The sequence below is a fragment of the Lampris incognitus genome, chromosome 16 (assembly GCF_029633865.1).
Source record: "Lampris incognitus isolate fLamInc1 chromosome 16, fLamInc1.hap2, whole genome shotgun sequence".
In the NCBI taxonomy this organism is placed as follows: domain Eukaryota; kingdom Metazoa; phylum Chordata; class Actinopteri; order Lampriformes; family Lampridae; genus Lampris; species Lampris incognitus.
The window spans coordinates 20,114,503-20,127,886 of record NC_079226.1 but is presented as its reverse complement, the minus strand read 5'-3'; the positions used below and the strand labels follow the sequence as shown (position 1 = coordinate 20,127,886).

The 13,384-nt window shown below is 44.4% G+C and overlaps 1 protein-coding gene across 1 annotated transcript; it reads right to left on the bottom strand.

Moving 5' to 3' along the window:
- Positions 1-10,308: 10,308 nt before the first annotated feature.
- On the bottom strand, positions 10,309-13,384 carry tmed8 (transmembrane p24 trafficking protein 8). Its single transcript, XM_056296168.1, has 6 exons — positions 13,243-13,384; positions 12,777-12,888; positions 12,567-12,666; positions 12,372-12,462; positions 11,867-12,160; positions 10,309-11,649 (listed from the first exon to the last, which is right to left on the bottom strand). The coding sequence occupies exons 2-6, from the start codon at positions 12,884-12,886 to the stop codon at positions 11,432-11,434; spliced, it is 813 nt and encodes a 270-aa protein (XP_056152143.1). The 5' UTR covers positions 12,887-12,888; positions 13,243-13,384; the 3' UTR covers positions 10,309-11,431.

The following is a 13,384-nucleotide window of genomic DNA, read 5'->3' as shown; positions in this document are numbered from 1 at the left end:
TAAGACCTTTAAATTGCTAGGTGAATTTAATATGCTGCATATAGCAGAAACTCTGGCATTGTAAAGTATAATCTTTTTTTGTTTAATTTTGTTTCCTTTTTATTTTTGTTTTCTATTGTCAATGTCTTTGTACCGCTGTATATAAAAATGTGTTCAATAAAGAATGAGAGAGAAAAAAAGCATCGCCCTGGTTCCCTCCACAAAAAGCCAATGGGATTTTTTTTCCCCATTGGATTTTGGATTACGGAAGAAGATAAACTCTGTTGCAAACAAAAGTTTATGATACGTACAAGTTTTGTTCAACAAGATAATCGTCACAAATAAAAACCCTTTTTATGATTTTTGATACACTGGATAAAGAAGATTTTGCTTCCTGAACACGTTTGGATGTATTTTATGGAGGAGGCCCCAGTTTCCCTTTTACGGGCAAGGTGCTGCAGCTCCGCTGTTGCAATTCCATAATTGCACCAGTTGCCAAGACTAAAACCCCTGTGACATTAAATGACTATAGGCCAGTAGCGCTGACATCTCTAACCATGGAGATATTTGAGAAGCTCGTTAAAAACGGGGTTTTATCGCAGGTGGAAAAATCTCTTGATCCACTACAATTTGCATACAGGCCCGATAGAGGTGTACGAGATGCCATGATAACACTATTGAATTTTCTGTACCACCATCCTGAGGGGACGAATGCTTATGCCAGGCTGTTTATAGATTTCTCCTCAGCCTTTAACACGATTCAGCCACATCTGTTAGCAGAAAGGCTAATTCATCTCTTCAAACTGGATCTTAATCTAGTTGGCTGGATACTGGACTTCTTGACGGATAAGTCCCAGTGTGTGAAGGTTAATGGCTCCTTTTCCAATCAGCTGTACTCTTCAACCGGTTCCCCTCAGGGCTCTTGCTTCTTCCTGTTACTCTACATCTTGTACACTAATGACTGTTGTAGCAACCATACCAATACACACATATTCAAATTTGTGGATGATTCAGTGATTCCAAGTCTTCTTGAAGGGGAAGAGGAACAACATGGACCTGTGGTCGATGACTTTGTGTCTTTGTGTGATGAGTCCTTTCTCCACTTAAATGTGTCTAAAACTAGAAAACTTAAACTAATGGTTTAGCTCCAACATCCTTGCAAATGTGACTATTTTCTTGTAATTTGTAATAAGTTTGAGAGTGTGTGTGTGTGTGTGTGTGAGAGAGAGAGAGAGAGAGAGAGAGAGAGAGAGAGAGAGAGAGAGAGAGAGAGAGAGAGAGAGAGAGAGAGAGAGAGCCCTGTGATGGCCTGGCGGCCTGCAGGATGTCTCCCTGCCTGCCGCCCAATGACTGCTGTGATAGACTCCAGCATCCCCACGACCCTGAGAGCAGGATAAGCGGTCCGGATAATGGATGGATGGATGGATGGATGACTGAGCGGTGACAGGGGGTCACATATTACACGATCTTTCACCAGGAGGAATCCCAGATGAGTCTGTCTGGTCTCAACTACATCTTGTCATGAAAACACACGTGATTAGTGACACGGGAAATGGTGTAATACCATGCATGAGAAAGAGATTTTTTTCTTCCTAAAATGGATGTCCGCCAGAAACATACATAGATCATAAACCCTTAAATATAAAAACGACTCGTTGAAATCGGTTGGGAAATGTCAACGTTATAGTACTTTTTATTCAGAAAAACCGCAGCTCCCCTTTTATTTGTAATAGTTTACTGGTTGATCTTGCCCGGTCCAATATGGTGGCGATGTTGAAGTACAGTTCAGCGGCCAGTGCCACATCTGTAGGAGCTCGGTGTGAGCTACTGAGATGTCCAGCCCAGGAGTGAACTGGTTGACCCGCTTCGCTTTGGTTTGATAGTACCATACGCTACCATTTGTTAGGTTGTGTTCAGTACAGAATCTGCAGGCTGTTCTTTGGTTAAATAATAATTCTGTTTATTGCTTCCTCTGGACATAAATGTGAAGATACGTGGCAAGTTACGCGCCTATTGGGAGAATCAGATCCACATGGTTAGAGAGAAAGTGGGCAGATAGCCCAGTGTATGTGGTTGAACCGCTAGACGGGGACAGAAAGAAACGAGTGTTACATCTCAATCTGTTGTTACCATGACCTTACGTCAGTGATCAGCCAAATACTTGCAAATCTCACCTGAAAGAAAACAAAAAGTCAAAATCAGGGAGAGACTGGAACAAGAAATCTAAAAACAAACAAAATACTTACCATGCAGACTCTGAAAGTTCAAGCAAGGATGGGTACAGCTAGTGGACCACAAGATAAGCAGGAAGCCACCTGGAAGCAAGGGAATTTTTACCCAGGGCAGAAAAGCATCCTGAGGAGGGACTGGAGCTGGAAGAACATACTGAGGAAGAACCGGCACATGAAGAATGCTGTGTATAGGAGGAATCAGGGTTGGAAGAGGTTCAGATAGAAACTGGAAGGCTGAGGGGAGGCCTGGAAGAGATAGATGACCCCGCCGCATCAACACATATGACCAGTTAGGCCAGCCCATGTTCCAGCCAGTGACCTTGAGAGTATGCAGTGTGAATGATGGAGAGGTAACGTTGAGAAGACCTCCCTTGACAAGAAATGACCCTGTCTTCTGGAACCAGTATCCTTTGATTTCAACATTCATTTCATTCATTCATTTCAACAACATTGAAAGAGGTTAACAGAATTATAATGGAGCCCGCTCAAGCTGCTAGGCAGTAGCCGGGGCAGTCTGGAGCCTGAGGAAGTGCATGCTCCAGTGCTGGTGCTGCTGTCAGGGGTGGTGGAGAGCAACAGTCCTCTGCTCCGCTGCATGGCTGCTGAGGGCATCGCACACCTGGTCCAGGCAGTCAACAACCCTGGATTCACCATCTCTGTCTCCCTGCACTGCTTTGATAAGTAGGAGGAACACACACACACACACACACACACACACACACACACACACACACACACACACACACACACACACACACACACACACACACATCAGAATCATCTTTATCTGGCCATGTGTGTTTGCACATACATGGAATTTGACTCCAGTTTAGTGACTCTCCGTGTACTTACATAGAATAACAGCACAACCACCTTCAGGAATATATACAAGGAATGACTATAAACAGGTGGAACAGGAAGGCAATGGTGCAGAGTGCAAAGATGCTGGAATAAATATGTTAGGATACTTATATATATATATTAATAGCTCAGAGTTGTTAAATGGCAGAACAAGTTTGTTTCGTGCACTGATATACACTCACTGGCCACTTTATTAGGTGCACCTTGCTAGTACCGGGTTGGACCCCCTTTTGCCTTCAGAACTGCCTTAATCCTTCGTGGCATAGATTCAACAAGGTACTGGAAACATTCCTCAGAGAGTTTGGTCCATATTGACATGATAGCATCACGCAGTTGCTGCAGATTTGTCGGCTGCACATCCATGATGTGAATCTCCCGGTCCACCACATCCCAAAGGTGCTCTATTGGATTGAGATCTGGTGACTGTGGAGGCCATTTGAGTACAGTGAACTCATTGTCATGTTCAAGAAACCAGTCTGAGATGATTCGAGCTTTATGACATGGCGCGTCATCCTGCTGGAAGTAGCCATCAGAAGATGGGAACACTGTGGTCATAAAGGGATGGACATGGTCAGCAACAATACTCAGGTAGGCTGTGGCGTTGACACGATGCTCAATTGGTACTAAGGGGCCCAAAGTGTGCCAAGAAAATATCCCCCACACCATTACACCACCACCACCAGCCTGAACCGTTGATACAAGGCAGGATGGATCCATGCTTTCATGTTGTTGACGCCAAATTCTGACCCTACCATCCGAATGTCGCAGCAGAAATCGAGACTCATCAGACCAGGCAACGTTTTTCAAATCTTCTATTGTCCAATTTTGGTGAGCCTGTGCGAATTGTAGCCTCAGTTTCCTGTTCTTAGCTGACAGGAGTGGCACCCGGTGTGGTCTTCTGCTGCTGTAGCCCATCTGCCTCAAGGTTCGACATGTTGTGCGTTCAGAGATGCTCTTCTGCATACCTCGGTTGTAATGAGTAGTTATTTGAGTTACTGTTGCCTTTCTGTCAGCTCGAACCAGTCTGGCCATTCTCCTCTGACCTCTGGCATCAACAAGGCATTTTCGTCCACAGAACTGCCGCTCACTGGATATTTTCTCTTTTTCGGACCATTCTCTGTAAACCCTAGAGATGGTTGTGCGTGAAAATCCCAGTAGATCAGCAGTTTCTGAAATACTCAGACCAGCCCGTCTGGCACCAACAACCATGCCACGTTCAAAGTCACTTAAATCACCTTTCTTCCCCATTCTGATGCTCGGTTTGAACTGCAGCAGATCGTCTTGACCATGTCTACATGCCTAAATGCATTGAGTTGCTGCCATGTGATTGGCTGATTAGAAATTTGCGTTAACGAGCAGTTGGACAGGTGTGCCTAATAAAGTGGCCGATGAGTGTATATATATATATATATATATATATGGCCCTGTGTGATGGCCTGGCGGCCTGTCCAGGACGTTTCCCCGCCTGCCGCCCAATTACTGCTGGGATAGACTCCATCATCCCCACTACCCTGAGCAAGGATAAGCGGTTTGGATAATGAATGACTGAATGAGTTTATGTGCTGGTATGAGTCATTGTAAAGGGAAGTAAAATAGTTCAGCTATTTAGAAGTTACAGCACAGTAGTATGTTAGAGTTTAGATTGGTTACAATTCAATTTTATGCTTTTTTTTGAGGTGACTTAATACAGTAAAATGTATAACCATCTACTGAGATGGTAAACACAAGACATCAGTTTTAAAGGAATGATTTATTGATATAAAGTGCTAAAAGATACTAATATCAAACTGAAAGAGGATGTGTGTTAACATATGACTTAATTGGTACTGTGTATATGGCATAAAAAAGATGTGAATAGACAACGTGAGGTGAATATGGTAGTTTCCAGATGTCATTACAGGATATGGGGGGGGGGCGGGCCAGCATGCCTACATACAATACACCTCTCACGACAAGAAGATTAGAGAGATCCAAGTGTATGATGCAATTGTAGCTTGAAGAGAAAATGCTAATGTAATCAGTGCAAAGGATGTTGCGAGTCTCGAATGAAGACCAGAGGCCAGTGTAGCGAAACCCAAAGGACAGACAGACAACAGAGCACCGGGATAACCCGAAGGGCGATTTTAATGCAGGAAAAATAAACAACACTGCCACAGGGGATAATAACAGGGGAATCTCTGGTCGGGGGTTGTTGAGACGATGTACGCCTAGCTACCAAAGTCCGAATCCGTAGAGCGAGGGGTTGTCCGAGGAAGTTAAGTCCGAAAGGAGGGGTCCAGGTAGAGAGACATGGAGGGAGATCGCTAGAAAGGTCCGGGGGGGAAACGTGAAGGTCGCTGGGGACGAGGAGCGAGGGAGACGCCGTGGAAGTCGCGGAGGAGGGGGGGGGGTCTTGGGAGGAAAAACAGAGACACGAATATTAGACACTGGGGAATAAACGGAATAGCAAGAGGGCAAGGAACGCTGGAGGGCTTGTCAGAGCTTTACTGCGGGGTTCAGGACGTCGAAGCAGTTCTAGGAGGCTTCTTGTAGAGGGCTGCCTCTACAAGAGATGGCAAACACCTGGTGCAGCGCAGCGCTCGTCTCCTCAGAGCGCGAGCCGAGCCGAGCGCTCGGATCTTTCCGGCACAACCGAGCTGGGGGCGTGGCTTGAACGTGGCGGGGAGGCAGCTCGGGGCGGTGTAACCACAACAAAGGAACTGTATATACACGCGTTCACCTTTTCCGGTGATGCAATGTTATTTGTTGTTTGTCCAAAGGTTATTGCTTTATGCTGTTGAGGAAAAATGAAATGTGATGGTGTGGCGGACACTAGGGGCCATGCCTCTCACCCAGCAGGACTGTGAGCTGGGGGCGTGGTTTACGTTCCCGGACTCGCCGGTGCAGGGTTGTTCCTGCTGCAGTTGGTTTTTGGAGTTGAGGAATAAACATCAAACTCGCCTTGGTCTCCTGTGTTTTTCCTCATTCCTGCCACAATGGCAACATTTTATTTTACGTTATTGTTGGGGGGGGGGGGCGACCTGGAATCAGAAACTATTCCAAAGTACCGAAGGAGGAGAATATTTACATTTATGTAAATTGTCATATATGTATATATATATATGTTTTTATATGTATATATTGACATTCGTTTGTGTTAATCCGCTTTTAAAATACCGGTACGGAGACTGCGTTGTATTTGTAAAGGGAAAGGATGGTGTTTCTTTAAAAGGTTGTGAAACTGTAGGTCAGACGAAAAAGGGGAAGGAAGCTGTGGCTAGATAGCAAAAAAAAAAAAAATACAAGGGCAATTCGTGTACTGTGCTGGGTCCTGAGATTTGTCAGTGCAAAAACGAGAAAACGATTTGTAACGGGGAAGAAAATAAAGTAGTGTAACTGCAAACTGTCAGTTAAGTTTTTAGTTTTGCTTTCTGCATTATAATTTTGGTTCCTACTTCTCACCTGTATATTGTAGTACGGAGGGCGGAACTAATCTCCGCAGCTCTATTGTTACCGGCAATTTAAGAATGTAGCACCTCGATATCGAGCGCCAAAAAATAATAGCACTAACAGCGACAACAAGAAAATAGCAGCGCACAAGAAAAAGCTAATTAAGAGAAAGACAAGTTCAGATAACAAGAAGATTTAATTGTATACTTACCTGTAAGACCTGAGGAAAGAAGATAATCCAGACGGAGACCAGACGAAGTGAAGAATTTAGCCCATCTCCGTACTAAGCAGCTGACGAGGTAACGTTATGTGTTGCTAATTGTCTGTTGTGCTAGCTAATTTGCTAATGTGCCAACTATCTGTGCAGTTATTGAGAATTGACGTACATGTATGCATTGTATTTATGTTTTTTTTTTATTATTTGCTCTCAACCCAGTCTCACGGGTTGGCCCGAAGAATAAACCCCGTTCCTATCCAAGACTTGCTTCGTTGTGATTACTGAGTGGAGCCACAAGTAGGCAGGACTAGAGCGGACTGTGTGTCGCGTTCATTCAACAGAAGCGGAGACTCACACTGTCAACAGGGAATGCTGCACTACGGCGAGTGAAGAGTGCCAAAACACCTCCCGACCGACCAATTAATCGCTCAACTGAAACCAGATCTTTTCTGTGTAGAGTTTGCATGTTCTCCCCGTGTCTGCGTGGCTTTCATCCGGGTGCTCCGGTTTCCTTCCACCGTCAAAAAGACATGCATATTAGGGTTAATACTCCTGTCTGTGCCCCTGAGCAAGGCAATGGAAAGAAGAACTGGAGTTCGTCTCCAGGTGTTGCAGCTGCCCACTGCTCCTATACAATAGGATGGGTTAACTACAGAGACCAAATTCATTGTAACCTGTACAATGACAAAATAAAGCGACTTTCTTCTTCTCCTAAGGAAGGGGTATAACTTGATTGGGACTGCATCTTTAGCATTACACAAGTTGTGCACAACTTGGTCACCACTCTAAATTACCTGATCAACATCACAGTTAAAACGTCTCACCATTATGTTCTTATGAATATATTTGAGGGATGAGGAAAATGTGGGCATACACTGTGTATTAACCCTAACATACATGTCTTTCCAATGGTGGGGGAAACCAAAGCACCCGGAGGAAACCCACCACAGACACGGGGAGAACATGCAAACTCCACACAGAGCACGACCTCAAGGTCGATGACCCCAAGTTTGGACAACCCCAGGGTTCAAACCCAGGACCTTCTTGCTGTGACGCGACAGCACTAACCACTGGGCCACCGTGCCACCCATGTTATGTGTGAAAGGACACCAAATCAGTGGCGCCCCCAAGGGGTGGCCACAGCCACCTGATACTATCCCTGCCCCCCCCCCCCAGCTACGAGTCTTATATGCAGAAAATGCTTCTGATTATGCATAATATGCTTCTATCTGATATTTTACATTAGGTGCTGTTCATTTAAATCAATAATGTATATTTTTCATAATAATTCATGTCAAAGGAAATAACAAATGCATAGCCAGGCAGCCAGCTGCTTTTGATCGTCCGTCACTGCGTCACACTCCCTCCCTCGTGCACAGTCTTCCTCTGACAGCAGCTGAGCAGCTTCTGTTTCTAGCTAGCTAGAGGGCTGCACGACTCTCAAGTTTTTGGAATCGACTCCGATTCTGGATTAAAATATGAGAATCGATGGCATCAACTCTTTTGGGTCTACTATATGCAGATACATAACACATTAAAACAGAATTGTTGTGGAACTCAAAATGTTAACTGTATGGGTATTAGTCTATGCACATCAGATATTTAGTAACATTAAATGTAAAAAAAAAAGAAGAAAAGAAACCAAAGTATTTCAGTATGCGATTCCTTAACTATCATATTGACAGTTTTCAACTAGCCTATACAGTACACTACAACCGCATCATAGAATTCTTGAAATTCAGTCATGGCTTTTGGTTTTGGTGTGCCACCCCAAGATTTTCAGTGGCCCCATTTGGCCACCCCTATGAAAAATTTCTGGGGGCGCCACTGCACCAAATACTGAAGTATACTGTGGTATTCTTGCACAGGGTACTTATGTTATTTAAACACGTTTATGGATGATGCTAATGATGGGTTTCAGCCAGGATTAAACCACAGAAAAGACAAATTCAAGTAGTGCGGTCCACTCCAGACCAATCATAAACAAGAACTTGCCGGCAGCTCATTGGCTGGACACGGAAATAATGGTGGGGTCATTCCAAGCACAGACAGAAGTCTGTGAGGAGAGTCAGGTGTTAGGAGTTAGGAGTTAGGTGGAGTGTTTAGCTTTACTCAGTCCATAGCAACTGAATTTCTCAAAAATGTTGTCAATCTAACATCTACATTTATTCTGTGTGTGTGTGTGTGTGTGTGTGTGTGTGTGTGTGTGTGTGTGTGTGTGTGTGTGTGTGTGTGTGTGTGTGTGTGAGAATTAATTAATTGTAAAGCGCTTTGAGTGGCTGTTGCAGCTAGAAAAGTGCCATAAAAATGCAACTTGACTGACTGGCTGTTTCAGTTCATATTATCCATCCATCCATTATCCAAACCGCTTATCCTTACCCAGGGTCGCGGGGGTGCTGCAGCCTATCCCAGTAGTCACTGTGGAGGAGGCAGGGAGACACCCTGGACAGGCCGCCAGGCCATCATAGGGCCAGCCAACACACACACACACACACACACACACCTGGGGACAATTTAGTACAGCCGATTCACCTGACCTACATGTCTTTGGACTGTGGTGGGAAACCGGCGCACCCGGAAGAAACCCACGCAGACACGGGGAGAACATGCAAACTCCACACAGAGGACGATCCGGGATGACCCCCAAGGTTGGACTACCCTAGGGCTCGAACCCAGAACCTTCTTGCTGTGAGGCGGCCGTGCTAACCACTGCGCCACTGTGCCACCCCCTGTGAAACAGATGAAGAAAATAATAGAATAAAATCATACTCTGACCACTACACTCCGCATGTGGTCCATGCAAAGTTATGGAAAATTCTAATTCCGAACCGTTTTTAACAAAAAAAGTATCTAAAAAAAAAAAAAACCTACATTTCAGTATACTGTGCAACACCCTGCCCCAGTGAAGTGGGAACCATTGTCCATTGTCTCTCTGTAGAGACTCCTGGATGCAGGGCAACATGGTGACCAACACGGTGATGTTGGCTTTAGTCGGAACATGTTGCTTCAACAGGCGTTAACCAGCTGAGTTATCTAGACGACAGGCAGGTATGCCTGATGTTGGAAGATTGTGTTTACCGAGGCTATCAGGTGAACTATTCACTGTTCTACTCTGCTGTGTGGACACTCCCTAGATGGGGAGCAGGGAGCCATTTCAGAAACAGCGATAGTCTGCTGGTGGACCTCACTTGGGCAAATAGAGAAGCGCTGTGTGTGACAGTAAAACGTTGGCTCGAGATGAAATCCTGGGCCCAGCGACGAGTCTTCGGGGGAGGCTGAAAATAAAACCATTTCATCACCACCTCTGTAATAATTACATCAATCCCCTAGCGTCAGGACATAATTGAAACACATGGGATCATCTCCAAGAGCCTTCTAATCCTGGAGCAGTGACTAGACGATCCTCCAAAATGTAAAACAAAATAAATAAACAAACAAATCAGCGAGTCTCAGGAGGAAGACAGGGTTGCGTCACTGACACGGTACCTACACAAAAACCTCTGATATCCCTAACATTAATCATTTAATGCCTTCACACACGAACACACAATTTACCACTAAGGACAGAAACAAATTGACAATATTTCCTCTTTATTGTGGCATATAAATCTCAGGAACAAACTCTTAATGGTACAGTACAACACACGTGGGTCAGCATTAGCAGCAACAGTCAAAAAGCAAAAAGGGATAGTCTAATAAACACAATCGGAGTTTGGTTGTTGCACAAGTAACTCCCAGCAGGATGATATACAAAAACACACACACGGTGACCTTGATTTACATACATCTCTGCATAAAATACAATTAAGTGAAATAATTAATACAGCCGTGACAGACATAACAGCCTCCTGAGTTTGACCTCTAAGATAAACGCCTCCCCTTCATTAACCAAAAAAGTCAGAAAGGGAAAATGTCAATATTGGACCTATTAAAGATGATGAGAACTTCACGTGATAAGGGCTGGCTTTTATTTGTGTAATAAACAGACTGTTAACCGCTCTAGATGACTTACCACTTGCCTCAGTACATTCAATATCCTTACAGACCTTAAATGTCTATTTTCTCTATGCGACCGCAATGACAGTAGAGAGATAAAACACTGGACTTGCATCATCGGGTGAACAATTAACTCAGGATGTGATCAGAGTTCGCAGATAAAATGGTAAAAAAAAAAGAAAAGTTAATTGAAAAACAGAAGAGTACATACAAATGACAATATCAACACAATTGATCTATCACAATCATAAATGGTGCTCAAACAAAATAAAAAAACGTTGCACGTTTTAAAGCGATTCTCATTAAGCACCTGGTCTGCCAAAGCATATCTTTTACTCTTACAGGTGTTCCCTGATCTCTGCTACCATAGACAACTTATCTGGGACCAAGACAATATATATTTTATGACGGGCACTTTGCCTAAATTGCACACCCCCGTATATGGGAACATGGCACATATGCGAGGTTTCACAAAATATAGAATGTTGGAGCAAATGTTGCATTTATATTCACCGACCTTAAAAATTTAACATGTCGCCTTGTGGCACTAAAACCTGACAGTGATAAAAATAGATACGCCTATACGTAGCCATATTCTACATATATATATATATATTTCTTTTTTCATAATTAACAAGTATGGAATCAAAAATAGTTCATAGTTCTTGGGAGTAATAGCTCTTGTAAATCATACATTCAAAGACAAGACATTGGTTTCTCAGGCACTGTAATATACTCTATAGTACAGAGTTTTATTTCTCCACAGGGAATAGGAGTTATCAAACTTCAGCAGGTACGTTCCTTCACCTGGGAACTCGTGGCTCCCCCCGTGGACTGACAAGTGGCTGTCTTGGCGGTACACAGGTAAGATTTCTCCCAGGTTTGAATTGGTCAAAGCTTTGGAACCCTTCTCGACATCTCCGCTACTGACAGGTCCTGCAGTACAAGGCAAATGTGACAAGATGTCATCAAACTGCCCGCTGGGGACTTCACATCATCACAGAATTCAGAGAAAAATGTTAAGGACTTGAATTTATTTATTTTTAAGAGTTGCTCATTGACTTTAAGTGTGTCCCTTGAAGGTGTTTAACGACAAGACAACTCTGGCATGAACTAAACTTAAGGGTATCTAAACAACTTAACACCCACTGACCTTCTATGTCCTCCTCTTCCTCCTCGTCATCACTAGATTCGCTGATGTGAACTGTGATAGACCGGCTGGTTACAGGAGTCCAATCAAAATATATGCCAAAGCCAATGTCATAGCCGTCTGTGGCAAACTCCCAGCACACCCGTTTGAACTCAGGGACGGTGGGCACGTGAACTGTCACAATATCCCCTCTATACACAGTCACCACACTGTCCTTCTCCACTCGAAGCTTTGCCTTCAGCTCCTTCAGTGCAGCAGACGTCCATGTAGCTGGAGGATTCAATGGCGGCATTTGGGCTACAGTCAGGGGCAAAAAAATGGCCATGTGTTAGAGGAGAGCACAATGGTAACTTCAATGCAATACTTTTATGCTTTGTGGAAGGTTTACTAAATATGTATTTTTAAGTTTCAGAGCATGTTGTATGTATAATTCAGGTTTTTTTAAATAACAATCCAAATTAGGGATGGAGCCACAGCCAAGTGGCATTCTCAGCAGGCCCTCCCTCACCTTTTATCTCAGCAGAGAATTGACAGTTCCCAGCAGTGTTGTTCTCACAGTCTACCCCCTGGGCTTGCTCGGCAGCAGCGTCTTGATCACCCTGAAAACAAAGAGATTTTATAGTTAGGGAAACAATGTGTTTGCAGTGTCCGTTTGTTGCAAATAGTCCACTGACAAAACAGATCGAGCGGTCACGTCGATCACCTGAACGTCTTGCTTGGAGCCATCAGCGCCCAAAGTTTCCTGCATACTGGGTTGGTCGACGGAAGGGCCAACTCTCTGTGAGAGATCTGTATTCTGCAGGCTGAAATAAAGACCATAGGAAAAATAATGCGATCGGCACCATTTACAACAAATCTGAATTCATCGCGGAACATATATTTGTATCGATTACGTAATGCATCAACAGGTTACCTGTCGAGCGGTCTGCTCTCGCAGTGTTTGGACGTCAGCCCGGGGAAAGAGGAAACTGAAAGGGATGACAACCTGGACTGAAGCTCGGACGTCGCTTCTAATCTCTCCATCGCTACAAAGGCAAGACAAACACCTCAGACTGCATATCAGGAAAAAGACCAGTGCCCGCCCATCGGGGAGAGACAGAGAGAGAGAGAGTAACCCTCGCTAGTTGTGACAGCCAAGCACACCAAATTAACTAGATTCCTTGTTGACGGCAAATAATATTGAATGAAATACCCTACACATTTAAACGACACGTACCTCGGAAGCTAACAGTGCGTACGTGTGTGCCGGGAAAAGGAGGAGGGGGGGGGAAGCCTGCTTAACTTCATCTTGTCGTTTGTCGTAAACGGACAACTAGCTGGCCTGGCCTGCGTGCTGTGAATGCGGCCAAAACCATCAACCGGCTGGAGGGCAGACTCACCAAAACTCGGGAGGTTTGAAAGTGAGACGACTCGATGATCGAATGAGCTCCGAATCCAACTTAATCCATCAGGAAATGCGTCTTCAAATGACTGCAGTCATGCGACGTCTCTTCTCCACCGCTGCTGTTTTGCTGTGAGGGG